Below are 22,542 nucleotides of genomic sequence, written 5' to 3' on the forward strand. Positions count from 1 at the left end.
GATGTGCAAACAGACTGGGTTTTCCAACTGCACAAGGCAGAGAAGAAACTACAAAATTATATGCCACTTCTTAATCTTTTGAACCTCTCAGTTTATATGTTAGATTCTTGGATGTGCCTGGATTAAACGACAGTTCCAGTCAGCGCGTTTTAAATGCATGTAGCCCACAAGATAAATGTGTAGCTTAAGTTAAAGATAATGCAGAAGTTTTAAACTTAAATAGTTGACATTAAAAATCAATCATTAGTTAGCCAGCGTTGTGCATTTATAGGTACTTAAAATGAATATTCTTTTAATTACCTTATTAGAGTTAATTTTGAAGTTACAAGTGGCAGTATCCTTTTTAAATAGTAGAAAAATGGTAAAAATAGTAATAAAAGCTGTTGCTTTGAAAGTATGGTTACATTTATACACTGAGCTGTCTTTTGTCTGAGGGGTTTCTTCTTACTTGGAAAAAGCTTCACCCCAGTGCCTCTGTGAAATTGATGGGCCACCAACCACTTTGTCCTTCCAAGTTTTCCCCTGATTTCTGTGTAATACTCTTTTTCCTACATTCTCACAGGGCAGCATCTGAACAAGCAAGAGCCCCAGCTACACTGCATAATAATCTAGCAATTTTAGGTTAGCAGCTTTAAGAATTCTTCCTGAAAAGATGATGCCCTTTTTGAAAATATGTTCGCAAAAGCAATATTTTGAGTTTTTTTTTCTTTAAAGGAGTGAGGTGCTTAATAATCTCAATTGGGCCACCTCTTTCAATGCCTTTGGGTAACTCCTTCTCCCCTACTCTTGCCCCCATGCATTTTGCTGGCTCTTATGAGCAGCCGCTGCAGCAGTAGCTCTGGGGTTTGGTGAGCTGCAATCTGTTAAGGAGATAAATAATGTGCTTGGCACGACACTCCTACTCTCCTCTTTAATTTGTCTTACACAAGGAAAATTATAATTAAATCATTCAGGGTAAACCCTTGAGTGTAGAGAAGGGAAGAAACACACTTGGGTAAAGATTGCCAATAGAAACCCACTTCCCTGTTGCGCAGGGTAGAGACATTTATCAATATTCAGCACTATTATGGGAGGAGCAGCCCATGTGATCTGTGAGGCAGATGCCAGCACTCAAATCAAGGCTTAAGCGCCTGTCCCTGTGCTATCACAGGCATTCAGCATCATTAGAATTCAGTGCTGATGCCGCGCTTTGTGCTTTGATTTTCTTCCGACAATTTAATAATGTTTATTGTACTGATTGTATATAAATTCATTGCCATAAACATTCCTCTGTTGTCAGTGCCTGAGAGGAAGCGTTGTGGGGATCAAGTTCAGAGCAAGGCAGAAGCTAAACAGAGCTTCAAAACAGAAGGCACATCACTAGTATCATTTTATTCCACAGGAACTGAGAGTCTTGATTTCTTAGGTAAATTAGACAAAACTCTTAATTTTTTTGGATACAAAAATTACAGGGATACCTGTAAACGTGAAGATACTGTTTTCTTGTCTGACTAGACTACCTTGTTTTAGGAAATTCCACATTTGGCATGAGTAAACAAAATCAGTGAATGCAAGTGGAACATTTATTAAAATGCTAAACTTATTGTAGTAGTTTTAATTTAAAAATTTGGTTCAAATGTATTGGAACTGCTCGACACAGTGAATCCTAAGTTGAACCGTGAACTACAGTTAAAAGAAAAACAAAGCTAACCGTATAGTAAAGCCCTTTTGAAAGCTTCCTGGATCAAAGCAGCTCTGTAAATACAAATAGCAGTTATCACTTAAGTAATTGCCTGAATTAAAATTCTAAATCTCACATTATATTATGGTATACTAGGGAAAATGAAGGGAACTCGCGTTGAATCAGTTCCCTCTCTGTGCCTGGCACTTGACTAGAGTCTTACACAGACAATGATGTCTCATTTTATCCATGTGACCACTTGTGAAGCAGTAGGGCTTGTTATACTCTATTTTACAGATGAGGAAATTGAGTCATAGAGATTGAATAACTGACAGTTGGTCACAGAACTGGTTAGCGGCATAGCTAAGATCCAAGTTCAGGTCTTTCAGTTTGTAAAATACAACTTAAACTTTGTACTCGGCGTCGAGGTAAATACTTACATATGATAAAGTAAAATTGGTGTCCTTATAAAAAATTAATTTAAGTTTAGTTCAGCAAAACATTTATTGAATTAATCTGTGTTCAAATTCTCACATTTAAAGTAAAAGATGAATTTTTCTTTTCCTTTTTTTTTAGTTTTGAGGTGGATACAAATATTTACTAGGCCTTTCAAGAAGAGGGCCAAGTGAATTTAGAGAACAAAAATCATTTGCAGTCTGAAACAGCATATAAAGAACAAAAAAGAAAAATCCCATGTAGGATTTGCAGACCGACAAATACAAAACACTTTTTAAGTTTCCCCACTTTCCTTATAAATCTAAAATTTTCCCATTGACCACATCATAAGGTCTTTATTCTATTTCAGCTGTCTCTTTCAAATTAATAATATTCTTTTTCTGATTTTCCCTGCTGTTTGCTTTAGTTCCTCTACCCTTAATAGGAGTTTTATAACTTGCATGTATTTCTAAGGGTAATCGTTCCAAGGCTTCTTTAAGCATTTGGTAAAAAAAAAAAAAACAACGCTTCTTTAAGCCCCGAGAAGATCTGGGTTGTACAGCCTTTGCTTTCTCAAGGCCATCATACTGTTCTCAGAAACATGTGACCCAGACTGGGCAAGGTCTCCCCTACCTTCTGTCCAATCACGACATTCCTTCTTTTGTTTCTTTTTCACTTATTGACATAGGGCCTTGCATTCCAGTTGCTTGCATTTTCTGCTTTCCACACTTGACAGCTGCCTTCAAATAACCTCGGAAGGTTTTTGCTTGGCCAGTGTACTTTCAGACAATTTCACTTGATACACAATCTCTGGTTTTGATTTGTCGCCTTTTGACATAGTGCCATGTGTTTGACTATATAACAATAACATTTGTGTTTACCAGCCCTGTTACTTTCAAAAGGCAAGGAACTTTGATGCACAAACATACCTGGTGTTTCTTTTTCATTTTTTCTTTTTGAAAAGAAACTGAATTCTTTATCGGTGAATAAATATTGGTACTTTTGGTTTAATTGCTAAAGTTTTAGAAGTTTGGTTACAGAGCTGTTCCAGATACATAAGCCTTTAACTTTTTTTTTTTTAACATATTTTTATGTTTAGAGCCTATTGAGCCAGAAGTTTAAGCAGTAAGCACTATAGCTGTTCTGCATTTCCGCTTTTTGTGTTTTTCAAAAATCAGATAATAGTTCTTTGACATTTCTTTTGATTTGAAGTGTTGAATAAACTAGATACATGAAGTCTTTCTCTCCCATTAGACATTTTGGAGAATCTGTGGTCAAATTGTCCTTGACTCCTTCAAAATTTTTATTTCTGCTTCCCGTCAATATGTGTTGAAGCTCATGACCTGGGTCATCAGTTTGGGGGTGGCAAATCGTGGCCTATGTGTGCCAAATTTGGTCGCTACTTTATTTTTGTAAATAATGTTTTGTTGGAGCACAGCCACGCTCATTCATTTATTTTGTCTATGACTGCTTTCACACTGCGATGACAGACCTGAGGAGTTGCAGCAGAAACCATAAGGCCCACAAAACCTAAAATATTAACTACGTGGCCTGTTACAGAAAAAGTTTGCCAACTCTTGACCTTAATCATTAGACCAGTGTTACTTTGATTCTCTGATAATATTTTCCCATTCATTTATTAAACATAGCAGCTTTTAGGCCTCTCCCATGGAGATCAGGATTCCATGGTCTTAGATGGAATGCAGGAATTTGTATTTGCATATGTGCTCTAGAATCTTGTTACCCAAGGTCTGCAGACCAACAGCTTTGGCCTCCCTTGGGAATTGTTTGAAATGCAATGTTAGGCCCTACCCTACCCCAAACCTGCTGCATCAGAATCTGCATTTTAGAAAGATCCTCAGGGAATTGGCATGCACATCCAAGTTTCAGAAGCAGTGCAAGGTTTGTGTTCAGTTCACCTGGGTTACAGCACTGCTGAAAAAAGCAGGTTGATCCCCAGTAAATTCAGTTAATATCCCAGACAAAATTAGCGGCTTGACATTTTTGTACAAGCCAACGAGGGAGAGGTAGTGTTGCTGGAAAGGACCAGGCCCTGTATGCTCCTTCTTCTAAGAGCAGGATGGCAATGCTAGCCTCCCATTTTATAGTGGGGATGAAAGGAATGTGAGATGATGATGATGATGATACTACTATTTACTTAGCTGTTAGTTTGTGTCAGACACAAATACAAATAGAACTCGATACCAATTTTCCTAATTAATTCTCCTATACTAACGCTATGGGTCCTGTCCTTTTAGTATGGATGGTGTAGCTGGGACCTAGAAAGATTTTATAACTTCCACAAGTTGCACAGCCAGGTAGGGTCCAGGCTGGGACTGGAACCCAGGTCTCGCTGACTCTCAAATCCTTGCTTGCAATAGTTTCTGTATTTTACGGTTCCTAGACCAGCTGCTCATCAGAACCACGGGGGCCTCACCCCCAGACCTGCTAGATTCGAATCTCCAGCGGGTGACAGCTCAGGGATCAGGACCAGGCCGGAAAGGCCATGGACCGTAGCCTGAGGCCAAAGTGATGTCTGTCCAGCTACAGCTGGGAGAAGCCCCAAGAAGGCCCCTGGTGCTAGTCTTCCTGCCCGCCACATCATTTTGTAAAGAGGCAGGAAACAGCGATGAGTACTTGTGAATAGCTGGTGAGCCCTGTGCTCCCGGGTGTTGCAGGTGACAGGACAGAGAGCTAGGTGTGGTCATCTGCAGAGACCTCAAGCACAGTGGCCAATTGCTACTCTAGAGCATTCTTATGGCATCCTCCACTCTGTCCCATGTCTGTCTGCATGGAAAGTAACCTGTTGAGGCCAAAAATGCTCATGCGTATGTCTGAAAGAAGCACTCTGGGGCTAATCGATGTTTTGTTTCAGGGTCTCAGATGAAGGAGGAAAGGTTCTCTCAGGGCGGTGTGGCATGGTGCCATATCAACTTCTGTCAGTCACACATGCTGGATGGACAAGGGGAAAGAATCTTTAAAATATTGGCATGCCATAAGGGATAGGTTTATGGATTTTCTTGACTGTTCACTTTGTGGGGCGATTAAAAGAGATAACTCACCCATTATTTTTATTTATTAATTAAAAAAATTAACTAACACAATATTTAGAAATCATTCCATTCTACATATGCAACCAGTATCACCCATTATTTTTTAACAGCTGTTGTGTCTTACCTCTATAAAGTGCCTTTTACCATAACACAGCATCATTAGACGCTATAAATCTTTTCCTATTTGTTGTGTTTAGATCATAAATGCTTTCCAATAAAATGATGTCATTGATCTGAAGAGTCATGTTCATTGTATACATTTCTCTTAAATTTGGTTGATTTTAATTTTTGTCTTAGAATATTATATGGTATAAGCCTCGACTGCAGAGTGCTTCATGCCAGCTTTCCCACACAGAATACCATGTGAAACCCCCAGCTTCTCCCATCCAGTGAGATACATGTCCTTTCCTGATGTATTGCTGGCTGCTGGTGTGGTTTTCCTCCAGACCCCCTTGTTGGCATCCAGCCTTTTTGCAGGTGATTGCACTTGTGTGTCGGGGTCCTGCACCCTCCTTTTCCCAGATTGCATTAGCACCCTAGATGCTTGTTCTTTACCAGGAGTGCAAAGAGAAGTACATGGCAGGAGAAGAGTGAGAACCGGTCTTTTGGGAACTCTGAGAGTATTGTCAACTCTACTGCATTTTGCCCTTTTACCTATACAAAGTTTTTTGAAATGCCCACCTTTACTATTTGGGATTAAATGAATAGAAAACTTTTTTGGGTGAATATTGGAGCCATCCAAGAGTAGAGAGGCAAACCAGAGGTCTGCAGAAGACCACATAGCTTGGAAAAATTCTAGCATTATTTAATAACATCTGGGAGGCCCATGTTCATAAGCCAGTTATGGGGCCAGATGCTGGGGGGACATTGAGAGACCTCTGCAAGAGGTTTAAATGGAAGTTATGTTGCTTTATCTCAAGATTTGCAAAGTTACCCTTTCTTATCCTGCTTTTATCTTGATAGCTCTTTCCAAAGGGGCCACCACTCTGTTCCCTGGCTCATTTGAGTAATACAAATGAATGCTTTACATATGTACAGCATTCCTAAAGTTCTTTATTCCACCATCCCCCCCCTTTATAATCTTTCAGGGCCTAAGTATATTATAAAGTATATTCTCCTCATTAAAACAATAGTGGAAGCTCACAAAAGGAAATTGTTAATATGTGTTCCAGCTTGTCGTTTCTGCCTGTGTGAATAAAGAAGATAACCGTTCCTTGGGGAAACTATTTCGGGAATTGAACACCAGATAGGCTAGCCAGAGAATTCTCCAAACTGTAATTTTCCTTTTTGTGTGTACTCAAAAATAACATCCTGATGGGCTCCTCGGTGTAACCGCACATACAGAGCACAATTGCTGTAGCCCAGGTGGTGTTAATATGGGACAGTCCCCCGGGCACATGTTGCCAAGAGTTGTACAGCTTGTTCAGTGTCTTCGTCCATATGGCAGTCTGTCCCATTCACAGAAAGGCATCAGAGCTGGGCCTTGTGGGTACTGTGGTCAATGTGGTGTGAAAAGTAGGCTTCAACTTGCAGCAGCCTCTGCTGTACAGTTTGTTTTGTTGTAGGTCTAAGTTACAATGCGTGCACACCACACGCACGCACTCAACTAAGAAGGCCAGCAAGGACAGGTTTGCTCATTTCTTTTTTCCCCCCCTTTCTCAGAAGCACGTAGTTAACTCAGCTGGTAAAACTTTGGTTCACAAAACCTATTTGGTTTATAGAAAGTCAGTTTAAGGGGGAAAAAAATAGCTTTCTGGGTGGTGTTTCATGGATTAATTCAATTTAAGGACTTGTAAGGATTAAATGAGTATTACATTATATGTCTTTCTTCTATAAACTGGTTTCATTCTTTTATTTATTTTTCCTTTTTCAGTTGTGAAAACTGTTTTTGTTGAACACATTGGATTGTTGGGCTAATTGCTTGGTTTTAAGTTTTAAAATGTAAAAGAGGAAAAGAAAAGGAAAATCATTATCAGCCTCAGAAATATGGAAGTAAAACATTCCCTGGAGATATTAGAACTGCAAAAGGAGAATTAAGAAAAGTGATTTCCAAGTAAATAAGGTGAATAATAAGGACATTTTAAAAAGGCTTTAAAATTTACCGGAAGGCAAAACCTTTTCCATTTGTATACCCAAATGTTGTTCTGCTTTTGTGTAACTATTTGTGCTCTTGTTTGATAAACAAACGGAACCCATAGCAACTATAGCTGGTGATATTTATACTACCTGTAAGACTTCCCTAAACAGACACAGACTTCAGATTTCCATTCCTTTTATAGTGTTCCAGGAAACCAGCATAATAGCAGTTCAACTTCCTTCTTTCCTTCCTCTCTGCCTTCCTTCCTGTCTCTCTGCCAGCTTGCTTGCCTGCCTGTCTTCTTCCTTCCTTCCTTCCTTCCTTCCTTCCTTCCTTCCTTCCTTCCTTCCTCCCTCCCTCCCTCCCTCCCTCCCTCCCCCCTTCCTTCCTTCCTTTCCTCCCTCCCTCCCCCCTTCCCCTCCCCTCCTATCTGCTTCCCTCCCTCTGTTTCCTTGAGGCATATATTTGAAGAATCTTCTGCATGTATATTTTATGCCTGGATTGTGAATGTTGAAAGCTTTTGAAGATGTATTATAGCAGAAAGAAAAGCCTAGAGTGTCTTAATAGTGTGGTGTTTGCTTTCAAAGGGGCTATTTTAGTCATCTGGTGGAATTCCAGGTTAGATATCCAAAAGGCAGGATTATCGTTATTATTATTGCTATTATCTTTATCATATTATTATTATTATTATTACTAATACAAAGACCTTAGAATCAGACAGGCTTCTGTGGTAAGGATCATCTGAAGTATTGAGAAAACATTCCATCCAGTGCATATGATCCCCTATACTGAAATAATAGTTTTCTGTATGAGTCGTATTTACAACAAGGACACATGTTTCAGGTTAAAGATCAGTTTGAGAAATATATGGTCGTTTACTTTAATTAGAGGAAAATTGACACCAAGAGCTGAAGTAATCCAGCGGCACTTGAATAAATTAGAGGATTGTACAGACAGAAATAAAAAGAAACTTAACAAGGATAAATGGGACATTAAAAGGGATTGAAATCACTGGACAAAGCTAATGTCTGACCTTCATTCAGCAAAAAGACCAGCTGTAGGCCACATGCCAGGCTCTGTTTTGGCCTCTGGGATGCAGCCGCGAGCATGACAAGGCCTGTCCTCATGGAGCTGACACCGCAAGAGAAGAGAACTAGAACTAACAACAACATAACATAAATCCGATAGAGATAAGTTCTAAATAATACAGCAGGAAAGGGGGAAGAGTGGGGCCACAGTTGCTCTTTGAGTTCCGTTTGGGTGGCAAAGCCTCTCTGAGAAGGGAACCCTTGGGCAGATGTAAAGAAGTGAGGGAAGAGCCCTCCAGGCTGAGGGTTCAGCAAAAGCAAAGGCCCTGTGGTGGGCTAAAAGTAGAACATGTTTTGCTACAGCATGGCTCACATGTTAGTGTCGGGGTGGGTGTACTGTTTAGTGGTTATGAGTGTGGAAACTGGAGCCAGACTGCTTGCATTCCAGTTCAGACTGCCAACTAAGCAATTATTTAATCTTGGTGTGCCTCACAGATTAACTGTGAGGATTAAATGAGTTAGTATACATTATAATGTTTCGCACATAGTAGGTGCTCAGTAAATATTAATTATTATTGCTAATTATTACTAAAGACATTCATCAATTCAAATCACATTTTTTGGCCATGTTTTGGGAATTAAAAGTTGACTAAAGCATCATTCTTCCCCTTAAGGATGTCAATGGAGTAATCAAAAAGACAAACATGGAAAGAGACACTTGCAATACAGTATAAAAAGTATGGTGATAGGAGTATATATCAATGCTATATAGATAAGTATAAATTCTTAAAAATGAAAAAATTAGCTCAACTATAATACAGTATATGTGAGATTTTTGCACACGGTAAGCTCTCTGAAGGAAAGGTACCCAGCTCCCTTGTTGACTGTATCCCTATCGTCTAGCACAGTCAGCCTGATGCTAAATTGTAAGGTAGAGTTCAGAAGAAGGTGAACTAGTAAAATATCAAAGGGCATGAACCAAGAAGAAGTTAAGTAAGAGTAGCTACTTAATTGCCAACATTGAGCCATAGAAGCTGTGTGAGTATCTGGTTAACCTTTGTTAATACCAATAGATGCTCCAAACAAGGGAGAAAATTACGGTTTTAGATAAGAGTGGTTCTCAGTCTTTAGCTTGCATCAGTATAAAACAGATATTGCCCCAGAGTTTCTGTTGGATTAAGTCTGCTATGGGGCCCAAGAATTTGTGTCTCTAACCAGTTCCCAGACACAGTAGTTTGAAAACCACTGCTTTAGAACTTCCCAACCGCTCTCCTTATGCCAAGGCACCCTTCCCTCTCTAAAGTTCAAAGTAACAGAAAAGATATCAGGAAGACTTATATATAGGAAAGAAAATTGTAGTTTCTGTGCCAAAGCTCATCATTTCAGACAGAAAAATTCTAAGAATACAGTCTGATATAAACTATTTTATTAAACAGTTCTTTTAAAAATGTCTTTGACTCATTCTAAAAGATTGTTTCTTTCTTTCTTTCTTTCTAATTTGTTTATGAAACTGCTGTTTGTGCTTTGTTCCTTTGCCTAGTCTTTTGGCAGTTGAGCTTCTACTAGTACTTTAAAGCCCAGATCATATATAGCACTTTATGTCCGTACCATCGGTTCAGTTCTCTCTCTCAACTGGAGAATAGGGCAGAACTCTCCCAGAGAGGATGAGAACTGATTCACAGTCACAGATGGATATCACTGCCCTCAACTTATTTGATTATGCAGCAGTCAATACAAAAATGTTTGAATATGCACCCCTACCTAACTGTAATTATTAATAAATTATGTGCTTGCTTTAATATAGTAATAGATTGCTTGCATTCTCAAAGTTAAAGCTCAAAAACATGAGAAATGTACACACATATGTACCATCTGTGTATGTATACAGAAATTCTAATGTTATCTTAACCACATATATATAAAAATACTAATATCTTACCACTCACCCATGGATCATTTTGTAGCATTCCAGTTTGGAGATTCTTATCTAGGAACTCAACACAATGCTTATCACAAAGTAGATATTTAATAAAAACTCTGATGAAATATAGGTAAGGAAGAGTTTAATCCAGTGAACATTAATGAAGCATCTTGTACTACAGAGAAATAAAAGTAATTACATCAGGCAGGGAGTAATTCCAAGGAACCCTAAGAGCAAGTGCCTAATAGTTTTGTGCCATTTTATATCTTTAACCCATTTGTCCCTTCATCTGCTGCCTTCTCATTGGTCCCTCACATTTCAATTGCATGATTTTTTTGATTCTGGAGTATGACATATAGCTCTTGGAAGTCTTGTGTTGATATCCTATAAAGTATTGGGGGCGGGGGGAATAGTTAAATAAGAATTAGCATTGAAACTTTTGTTCATGCTCTTTGGTTTTCTGGGTGTTTGTTTCCTCTCATATAAGGATAAGGGTTCCACGTAGGCCTTGTGACTCACCAATGCAAACATACTTGGATTGACATCATGAGAATGCCTGCCTAATGGTGTTAATAACTTTTGGATTAGTGGTCCCTAAGTCTGTATTGACACAGTTGCTCATAAGCACTCTTTGGAAAGCATTCTGTTTTCTTAACAAGATCCCAGTGTTAGTGCTGCCAGTGGTAAACTCTTAGTTACAAACCGAGGATAGCCCTTTTTGGTGTCAGAAACAAAAGCTGGGCCATTGCCTCTTGTTCTTTTCCATTTTTATTCCTTCACTCATCACCATGCAAACACAGGCATTCTGCCTTTGTCATCACCTGCTCTGTGTGTGATTGACTGATCAGAACATACCAGCCAGTCACAGATTCAAAGGCTCTAATTCCCTGCTCCATTGTCCTACTGTGCTGGCATCTGGGGATCAAGATGGCATGCTTCACCCCATGGAACTGAAAAGGGGATAGGGCAAATTGGTGATGTGGTTGGTGAAGAAAGTGACTACCAACCAATTCCCTGTCATGGCACCTGGCCTCAGGTTCTTACCATTGGTAAAGTGGCCAAGTATTGCTCACATCTCTCCATGAAACATTAGAGGCTTCTAGTTCTGAATAATAGATCTATTCTAAAAGTTTGGAGCATATTATACTGTTGAGACTTTTGCAGATCTTTGTCCCTAAGTCCAAGATGATTCTATGGCTTTTCTTTCTCCTAAGCAACTTCAAGTTAAGGTGTGTCTTCAGAGACTTGCTACTGGGTCAAGAGTCAACTCAAACTGGATCTCTTTGAAGAATACTTGATGAGCTTTAGTTTCTCAGACTTCAGACATGAATATATGCCTCATTGCCAAAATGTTTGTCATAATCTACCTATATATTTTTAATTGGTTTCCTTAAATTATCATTCTTTCTTTCTTTATACAATAAGCCTATCCTAAGAAATTATTTCTGTGAGATCTGAAGTTAGAGATGGTAGATTTATGTTTCCCTAATTCAAATTAGAATAAATCTACAATTCTGTTTTTGCACCCTTATACTTCTGACGTGTAGAGAATTGAATGCATGCCTATCACATGTTGATTAAAAAAAAAAAAAAAAAAAAAAAATATGGGCAGGCACCAGGAACCAAACCCGAGTCGCCAGCATGGCAGGCAAGAGCTCTGCCACTGAGCCACTGTTGCCTGCCCAATGTTGATATCTTTTGATTTAGAATTCCCTCTTTGCTGGAGAGAGGGGGACGTTGGCTAAATATGGAACTAGGTCAAGTAGATCAAAATTCTGATTTCATGGTATACCTAGGTTTCCTAGAAATGTCAAAAACTACATCTTAGCTTCCTAAAACATTCAGGTCCCTACTTACCTGTTCATATATGCTCTGCTTCCAGGTTCAGAGAGAACACCAGTCTTAAAAGATTCCTAAGGGGGACCTAGAGTTTTTTTACTGTGAAGTTTTGAGATCCTGTCAAACCCATTGACTCAACAGCTTACCCCAGGGTATTCTTGATTAATGCAGTATCTGGCAATCATGATTCAGTGGTTAAATCACTCAGCAGATCCGTGCTAATGTAAAATTGGTATTTGTTAAATAGAAACAGAAAATGACCTTTTCCCTGTGCTAACTTCCTTCAATCTTACCTGTTTTGTTATATTTAGTAAAATAGCCTTGTGTACAATTCTTAAATAACTTTGGGTCAGAAAGCCTTTTTATCAGTTTGCAAATATTGCTTGTTGGGGTTACCCAATGCCACTCCGTTTCTATGTTTATCCATGTCTAACTTGCCTTTACCCAGAGTTTATAGATGGCATCTTGTGAGAGCTTTCTTTAAGCACAGTCATTTTGGGGTCAAATACAGATCAAGGAGCTCCCCAAATCCGTAGTGTTTTGGTTGTGGTGATGGTCCGGAAACATCCGTCAGCACGGGGGGCAACAAGCAACGAGGACTGTTAGAAATGCACACACGCTCTTGGTCCTACCCCGTACCTACTGATTCCAAATCTACCTGTTAACGAGTCTTCCAGGTGATTTATATCCAAGATAAATTTTGAAAGGCATTGCTTGAGAGTAGTAATGGAAAAGAAAGATTTTGTGTCCTCACCTTAGACATCATTCATGTCATCTTTTAAGCCTAGTCAACATTCAAGTCATTCATTTGTATCTTCAGTTTTTGCCATATCTGCATATACCCATTAATACTATTTACTTAATATTTTTCTTAAAATTGACTAGCGTTAATGGCATTTATAAAAAATTATCACCGAGAGGGAGTACATGGGTAGTTCAGTGGTAGAATTCTCTCCTGCCATGCGAGAGACCCAGGTTCAATTCCCAGCCCCTGCACTTCCCAAAAACAAACAAGCAAGCAAAAACAAATTCAACATATGGTGCTGCAGTGACAGGATACTTACATGGAAAAATGATGAAATATGACCCCTGCCATACAGCATACAAAAAAAAAATTATCACTGAGAAATTGTTGACAAGTAAAAGTTTTTTTCTGATATTGGTAAGCATTAACCCATAGCTATGAAAATGAGAGTACTTGTGTGCTACGCTAACTCACCCAGCACTGCATGGTAGGCTGTGCATCAAGGACCACTGCAGAAGGATGAACCTCTATTTCTTTCAGATAATTTGCAATTAAAGAAAAAAAAAAACTAGGCACAGTTCTTGTAGCTTGTATTTCAGATGCAAAGTTAGTTAAGGTAGTTCTCACATCTTGAGGCACAATATTGAGAGCAGATAATAATCCTAATCTACATCATTGTTTAAAAGCATAAATCTGGCACTTAATAGGCTAATTCATAGTCACTCCATTTACAAGTTCTACATGTGAATATCACATCACAAGGGGATGTGGAATCCTCTAATTAAACATGATTTGAAAAGCAGCAGAAAATTGCGTTGATGAGTGTTCTCTGGAAGGAGAGTCAAGGATTCACTGCCTGAGAAAGTGAAAGAGGGAAGCATGTATGTTTGTTCCAGTTTGTAGAAAACCCATCCTTACGCATCCTTATTCGCCCTGGGTTATGCCTTTTAATAGGCTGTGAGAGACACTCTTCTCTTTGTGGTGGGATTATAGAGCCTATTGGCAACTTATTCTTGGAAAACTGATGGACACAGAGGATGGTGAATTTCTGTAATGAGCAAAATTTTATGTATGAATGCAAGAATTATGATGTCTAATTTGTTTTCCAAAGCTTCTAATGAAAATAAGAAGCCCATCTGCTCCTCAGAGTGTTTTCAATGAAAGTTAAGGAAAAAGGTCATTTTTACAAAACTGCCAAGAGAAAAGGTGCAGGACTCTTACCATCATTTCTCCTACTCCCATGTGTCATGTGTGCTCTTCGGCCGGGTCTGTGACCTTTTCCCCCGACTCCACAGTATAAAGCATGAGAAGCGTGACCTGTCATCTTATTTTCTGCAAAAGATTGTGATTTGACTTCCAACCGATTTTGAGGCAGTGTTCAAGTACTATGAAGAACATGCCAGAAGAATAAACCCTGTAATGAAAAACTATGCTAGGTATTTAAGAAATCATCTCCGGCTGTTGTGAACCGATATTGCTCGGCTCTGTCAGGGCAACTATGTTTAAGTTCCAAGACCAACTCACCTAGCTTGGTATCCTTCTGTGTGGTGGGGAATGTTTCATTTAAGTTGACCTACTCTCTACACCGTAAATATTGATTAGTGTTTGTTTAATCATGGTAATATCTCTATATCACAAACTTTCCCATTTTAACCATTTTTAAGTGTACATTTTAGTGGAATTAATTACATTCACAGTGTTGTGCTGCAGTCACCACCTTTTTATCACAGCAGACAGAAATCTGTACCCATTAAGCAATGACTCCTTGTTCCCTCCTTGCCCCACCCTAGTCCCTGGTAACTTACCTCCTCTAATCTACTTTGTGTCTTTCTGAATTTCTTATTCTAGATTTTCTAATAAGTAGAATCATATAATATTTGTCCTTCTCTGTCTTACTTAGTTCCTTCAGCATAATATTTTCAAGGTTCATTCATGTTGTAGCATGTATCAGAATTTCATTCCTTTTTGTGGCTGAATAATATTTCATTGCATGTATGTACCACATTTTGTTTGTCCATTCAGCTCTTGATGGATACTTGGGTTATTTCTATCTTTTGGCCATTAGGAATACTACCATGAACATTATTGTACAAAATAGCAATTCATTTTTGGAAAAAAAGAATAAAAAGCCTTAAGTCCAGTCATATTTTCAGGTAGGTATCATTACTAAAATATTCTAAAACCAAATTCAAACACTTATATTCAAATTTAGGACATCCCTAGCATTATACTTAAAGTCTCAAAAGTAAAGAGAGTAAAAAGAAAATAGAATCGTTTTTGTACATATTGTCATTAAAAAGTTAAGCAAAGGAAAAACTTTGAAATGATAAGTCACTTCCATTGTAACTTGGCATTCTTATAATCATAGCTTAGTGTAAGTTACTTTTTATTAGTAGGTCTTCCTGAAACTGTGTATCACATGGAGAAGAGGCCAAAGACGTTAAAAAGAGACTTGAGCCGTAGGAAGCCACAGTGGTGGTTTGTCAGCTAACTTGTCTTCATCGTTAGTATCCTGGGTGCCTATCTCAGGGTCGTAAATGTTGGCTGGCTGGCTGAAAGCCCGAAATAGTGAGAAAGAAGAAGGGGAGGTAGGCAGAACAATTTCTAAGTCAAAGGGGACAGAAAAGAAGTTTAGTTGTACTTTCTGATGTATGAATGTTCAGTGGGTGGGGAGTGGATTAGAAGGAAGTAGCAACCAGCTTCCTGCTCCACCACAGTAAGAAGGACATCTTTACTCCTTACTGGAAGGTACGCACCTCATTCATTCCTTTAGGCAGTATTTATTAAGTACCTGCTCCCTATTCATCTTGTCAGTCACAGAATGTATCATTTGTGCTGAATCCCTATCCCATTTTACTTATCCGTGGTATAATATTAGTGGAGGGTTTACCACTGGTAGAAGCAACACAAGTCAGCTTGTATGATTCTCTTCATTTTATAGGTGGAAGATATGAGGGACAGAACGGTTTTAAATGACTTGCAAGACTGCTGTTTCATCAGCACAGCTGCAGTGAGAAATGTGGTTTGCCCTTACTGGGCTCCTCCTACCCTCCATTTATGAAAATAGATATGGCCCTCAATAAACATTACATTTCATTCCATTTAAGCGTTCAGCAGAGCCCGTTCTTTGAACAAAGTTGAACCCCTACCATACGTCATATGGAAAAAATAACTCAAAATGGATTATAGACCTAAATGTTAAGAGCTAAATACATAAAACCCCTAGAAAATATAGCAGTAAATCTTTCTTTCTTACCTTAGATATTACACCAAAAGCACAAATGACCAAAGAAAAAAATAAACTGTACTTCATCAAAATTTAGAATTTTTGTGCTTCAGAGGACCTATCAAGAAAGTGAAAAGACATTCAAGAGATTGGGAGAAATTTTTAACAAATTAGGCATCTGATAAGGGACTTGCATCCAGAATGTAAAAAAAAAAAAACCAAAAAACCTTTTCTAACTCTACAATAAAAAGACAAATCACCCAATTTACAAATGGGCAAAGAATTTGAATAGGCTTTTATTCAAAGCAAATATACAGTCGGGCACCAAGGGCATGAAAAGATGCTCAGTATCATCATTCATAAGAGAAGTGCAAATCAAATCCACAATGAGGCACCACTTCACATCCACTGGGGTGGCTAAAATAAAAAAGATAAGTGTTGACAAGGATATGGAGAAAATAGAACCATCACACTTTGCTAGTCAAATGGTATAGCCACTCTGGAACACAGTCTAGTAGTTCTTTAGCATATCAAACCTAGAGTTAACCATAGGACTCAGCAATTCCACTCCTTTCAAGGGAAAGGAAAACGTATGTCCACACAGAACTTATGCAAATATCAGGATTATTTATAACAGCCAAAAGTAGAAACAATTCATATGTCCATTAACAAGTCAATGGACAAATAAAATGTGGTATATCCATACGATTGAATATTATTTGGCAGTAAAAAGGAATGAAGTAACAATATATGCTGCAATGTAGAATATCGGTGAACCATGAAAACAGTATTCTAAGGAAAGGAAGCTAGACATAAAATACCATGTTATATAATTCCATTTATGAGTAGGAAAATAGGAAATAGGTCAGTTGTTGTAAGTGGTAGGGATTGGGGTGCAGAGTGATTTGTAATGGGTACAGAGTTTCTTGGGGGGAAGAAACTTGGCACGGCAGTGAAAATGTTCTAAAATTTGTGGCGATGGTTATACAATTTTATGAATGTACTAAAAGCCATTGAACTTCGTATGAGTAATTGTATAAGAATTATATCTGAATTAAAAAAAAGTAATTCCATAATTTTGAGTGATTGGAGAGCAACCAACACTCTTCCGTAACTTAATCTAAAAATTTACGTGCTAGTGACATAAAATGCAGTTTATAATTTTGACATGATTTTAGTTACATAATTCATACTACAGATAAATTAAGATTTTGGAATGAAAAACAAGAGAGCAAACTTGGAAAAGTGAAAAAATAATTAAGGGGAGAGTTAGAAGAAAGTAATGATCAGTGTACAGGAAAAGCCGGGAACATGGACTCAGGCAAAAGGAAAAGTAACATTTAAGTTGGCAAAAATGTTTTTGGATATAGCAAAATCTGTTCCTTTTACCATCTTCATAGATCCCTCTCCTGTCAGTTAATACCTGGACAGTTAGGCTTTAGGACTAATAGTACAAGGACCACTATAGACTGCAAACTGGAAGCTTAAGCGGCTGTCTAGTTTTAGCAGGTGATTATATGATTTAGTTAGTGAATTTGGGATCATAAAAGTGAATAGTCACGAAAGAATAACTTCAGCTATTATGTAAAACCTTTTCACAGGCTGAGGTTAGTATTAAGTCAAGGGTTCTGGCTGTATACTTTGATATAGAAAAAATTAATAAATAGAACAAAAAAATTTCATTGAGAATGACATAATCACATCATACTGAATAAATGCTACATTTAGTGTCATGTACTGGCAAGTGTCATTTTTATGTATTTACAAGTAGTTAAATTTTTCATGGCAAATTAGTTCTTTCTAGTCTAAAATGCTGTTACTTTTGTGTTAAAATTATATTTAATTTTTATTTATCAAAGATTATCAAGAGGAGCTTAAATCCACTGGCTTTTCCTCATTGCATACTATTGAGTTTCATATATTTAGAATGAAATTAAATAATGAGAGGTAGTGCAGCACTATTTTCTTATGTCATTGGCATCATTTTGGTCTTTACCTACAAGAATTTTTAAAAACAGCAAACTCAAATTATATATAGACATAGAAATTAAATAAAACAACGTAATTACTTGATGTTTATTCATCCATGAATCTACCTCACATCCACTGAGCCCCATAGTCTGTGTGAGGCACTGAGTGTGTGGAGGAGATATGAGTAAGATATGAGTAAGAAAATAAGAAGCAGATGGGCTTCTTATTTTCATTAGAAGCTTTGGAAAACAAATTAGACATCATAATTCTTGCATTCATACTTAAAATTTTGCTCATTACAGAAATTCACCATCCTCTGTGTCCATCAGTTTTCCAAGAATAAGTTGCCAGTAGGCTCTATAATCCCACCACAAAGAGAAGAGTGTCTCTCACAGCCTATTAAAAGGCATAACCCAGAGCAAATAAGGATGCGTAAGGATGGGTTTCCTTTCCCCTAGGAGTACTTAACCTTGCCATTTATGTTTAAAAATAAAATTAAACAGTTGACTCTAAATGTTTTAAAGTTTAATTATGGGGTGAGCATATTTAAATTCCCTAAAAACCAACTGCATCTTCATTCCTCACTTGTGTGGCAGTTTTCAGAAGCCATGCTTCACCTCGGTGAGCTGCCCTCGAGCAGTGTAAATGCATGAGCTCATGGGCTTCGTCCTACCTTCGGATGCTCAGATCGCCATTTTTCCACCATGTGTCGTCCTGTAAATGGAGTTTTAAATTAATTCACGTTGAAAAACATTCTTTTGCGCATTTTTTATATTTCCCCTCTTGTCCATTTTGACAGTTCCCAAAAGGGAGTAAGAGGACAGATGCTTGTTCTCCTTTTCTGATGAAGCAGAAACTCTCCATTTCAGAGATGGAGCTAGTATTGACTGATAGATGGGACTTCACAGTGGAGGACTGAAAAGTCAGAAGCAGGAGTCAGCCACACACACACAACACAGCCTGTGTGCATGCAGCATTGGCTGAGCCACTGTCGGGGCTAATAGCAGCCTGGAAATCAGGTCCTGCATAGCACTTGATTTTTTTCCTACTAGGTGTGTGTGTTGAATTTGCAAAGTTACAATAGAAATTCTAATAATGCACAAACTAAAAACTTCAAAAGATACAAAAAGTGTTACGGTGAAGTTAGTCTCCCCTCCACCTTTGACTCCCAAGACCCCTCCCTATAAGCAACAGTGGTTATCAGTTTCTTGTAAGTCTTTCCAGAGATACTTTTTAAGGGCACCACTGCCAACCTATTTTCTTTCCTTCCAAAACCATGTACTTTATTTCAAGCAATTGTATATTTTAAAATGTCTATTTATATGTTAAATACAAAAAGAAAATGACAGTAGTATATTTCCGTTTTTGCAAATATTAATAATAGTAATACAGTTCATTAAAAAGAATACAGGGCAGTAATAGATCAAAATGTTAACAGTGATCTTTAGCATAGGGTGATTAGGTGTAGTCATGCTCATTATTATCTGAGTCTTTTAATACGAACATATCTTAAAAAGCTTGGTTTTAATTAAGCATATTTTCAAGAAGTTTTCTGATGGTGTAAATAGGTATGTATGTGGAATTTGAGTTTCTTGAGACTGTGATTGTAGTTAGTTATCCTTCTAAGGCTTTAGGTAAATTATCATCTGTATTTACTTTGAAATAATGATTCCAAATTGGACTAAATATAAATTTCTTAGAACTGAGAGTAGCTATCTGTTGAGTCCTTGGATTTGTTACAATTAAATATGTTAACCAAAAAAAAAAAGGAAGAGGGATGGCTAAATCTTGTACATTTAATTTCTACTCACGAGTTCCTCTAGTGAATGCCTATTATTTTCTTTCATGTTATTGTTTTCATAACACTGTCAACTTAACCCAAGAAGCACAGTAGAGAATAAGCATTTGCAGTTTTTAATTGCTGATAGTACTTTTGTATTCTGTCTAAATAGTTGAGGCTCCTGGTTCCCAAATTTTAAAAATCATACACAATATGTATGCTGGCTAGAAATTTACTTGATAAGGAGCAAAGCATTTCTGGAGAGAATCTTAATTATTCATAGTGAATTTTAAAATTTAGTACTCATTGATACCATTTTTCTGAATTTATCTTATAGGAGAAATCAATTCTTGTATACAATTCTTGTTTAATAAATTTTGTTCATAAAATTATTTATAAGAGTAGGAAACATGAAAGGAATTTCAATGTCCAAAATAAAGGAATAGCTAGATAAATTTTAGATGTAACTAGAGCTAAAATGGTACAGGATAGGCTATTGCTTATCAAATAAGGTTTCTTAAAGACTAGTTGATAATGAGAAATTATTTACAAAATTATGTTAAAGGAATTACATGAATCTTCACCTCCTTATTTGTTGTGTGTGTGTTTGTATATAATATGCATATGCGTTTATATATAATATACAGAGCTCGGGTGATAGAATTGAGGGTATTTTTTTTCTTATTTTCCAAGTATTGTATAACAGATATACGTTTACTTCTTTTAAAATTACAGAAGTATTGTAAACAACTTTAAAATTGCTGAAGACAAGTAGTTATTATGGTTAAGGTTTTTCCCCTCTCTTTCCTTTGTGAGCTAATGGAGAAGCATTTTTCTTTTTAAATGATTTTGTTTCCTCTCATAATATCTGAGCATTTTAGTAGTATTGAAGATATTTTTATGTGTAACACTTTTTAAGATCTATTTTAAAAATAATTTCTGTATCATATGTATTCTATTCATTCAAAAATTTGACCGAACAGAGACAAGTAGAAACTTTTTCTTGGCTCCAGTGAAGTTTTGCCCTCTAAACTGCTCAGAAAATATGCTTTTATCGTTGGGATTTAGAAATTTCTCTCTAGCAACTTTACTCCACTTGTGTTATTCTTTACTCAACATAAAGGACACTTTTCATTGCTTTCATGAAGTTAGTTTTATGCGTTTTTCTCTCCACATTTATTTCCTTTAGGGCAGAATGGCTCATCATTTCCAGCAAAAATCATGGGGAGACTTTATGATCTCTGATAGGGTACGGGTTGTGTGTATGTATGTATGTTTACTACTAATGCCTCATAGTTTAAATGCTATAATATATTCACTGTAGATTGTGTGGTTAAGTCGGGGACTAGGGGCATTTGTGTAAGTATGCTCCATGAATGTGAACCAGTAAAATATATGAGTACACATCCTGGTGACAGTGCAACATACAGGCCTCTCCTATCTGTGCACTTGTGTGTGTATATGTAATAATTCACTGTGTTTCAACTTCTAAATCAGGCAGAAGCAGTGGCGTAAACTGCAAAAATAATAGCACTTCCTAGGAAGGGAATGTGTTTGAGTACAAAACAGAACTCTCAGTGTTAGTTTTAAATTTCTCTTTGATGGAATCTCAGGTTATGGTAATTACTATAAAAGTAATTTGTCTGAAAGAAGTCTGGATACAGAAAGCTAATAGAGAAAATATTTGAGAATATGGTTCATCAGTGAGTGCAACAAATACACTTCCCTTAGCTCCACATGGCTCAGATCAAAGCATCCCATGATTTGGATCTGTGCTGCCAGATCATTAGGTATTGATTGAAACCCCACTGGAGGATTACCCCTTCTTGTTCATCACCAAGTGTTTTCTTATTCTTGGGGTCAGTAATTTTAGGAATATAATCTTACTACCATTTTTAGCTTTCATAAAAGCTAGTAGTCCTCTTGGATATATTTGCTTTTCTAACTTATTGTACTTTTTTTGTTGGATAAAATTAACTTGTGAAAAGATTAATTATGTATCACTTTACGTGAAAGCAGATTCAGGGGATGGGAGAGGATATTCTAGGTAAAAAACCCAGCAAAGAGAACCTCAGAATCAAGTATAGGTTTTCTGATTTTTCTTGTTTACATTAAATAGGTTTAGCTTTTTAGAGAATCTGTCACAGTCTGAGTGAACAGTAAATCCTTGTCAGATGCTTTTTGTAAGTAGTTGTACATTCTAACACATGAGTATGCACATTTTTATTCTTGCTTTTAAGTAACGATGCAGAAAAAATTACTAAATTCCACGTGGAAAAGAAATCACATATCGTCATGTCCACATTTGGCCACGTGGGCGCCTGTGGTCCTTGCCTGTTAGGATAGTTCTTACCAGCAAATACATTCTCATTTTTGGTGTTTTTTTTCTTTCAGTTTGTCCCACGAGGAGCATCCCCATAGCCATCCTCTCTATGGACATGGTGTATGCAAGTGGCCAGGCTGTGAAGCAGTGTGTGAAGATTTCCAATCATTTCTAAAGTAAGAATGATTATTTTTGTTCTCTTCTTTAGCATAGCTTTTACCTCCCACTATTCATGCTTTTGCTCATAAGATGCCTTTTCAGGGTAGTGGTACACTACCTTTTGGAGAGTGGACTCTAAATCCCAAGACCTAACACACTGTCATACGAATAGGTACAAAATCTATTAAAGGAAAAAGGCTTAAACCTGAAGGCGGTCCCCATAGTTTACCTATTCTTTTCTGAATGCAGTGGTTTTTTTTTTTTTTTTTTCAATTGTCCCGACGTTAAACTTGGAATAATTTATTTTCGATTTTATTCCTGTCCC

At 37.3% G+C, this 22,542-nt stretch overlaps 1 protein-coding gene across 25 annotated transcripts in view; it reads left to right on the forward strand.

Annotated features, from left to right (window-relative positions):
• Positions 1-22,542, forward strand: part of FOXP1 (forkhead box P1) — a 613,321-nt gene that overhangs the window by 531,507 nt on the left and 59,272 nt on the right. For all 25 annotated transcript variants that reach the window (XM_077128707.1, XM_077128708.1, XM_077128723.1 and 22 more), the window contains one exon: positions 22,130-22,234. In XM_077128707.1, the coding sequence (XP_076984822.1) occupies positions 22,130-22,234 (105 nt within the window). The remainder of the gene's footprint in view (positions 1-22,129; positions 22,235-22,542) is intronic.

This window comes from Tamandua tetradactyla, chromosome 15 (genome assembly GCF_023851605.1).
Source record: "Tamandua tetradactyla isolate mTamTet1 chromosome 15, mTamTet1.pri, whole genome shotgun sequence".
In the NCBI taxonomy this organism is placed as follows: Eukaryota; Metazoa; Chordata; class Mammalia; order Pilosa; family Myrmecophagidae; genus Tamandua; species Tamandua tetradactyla.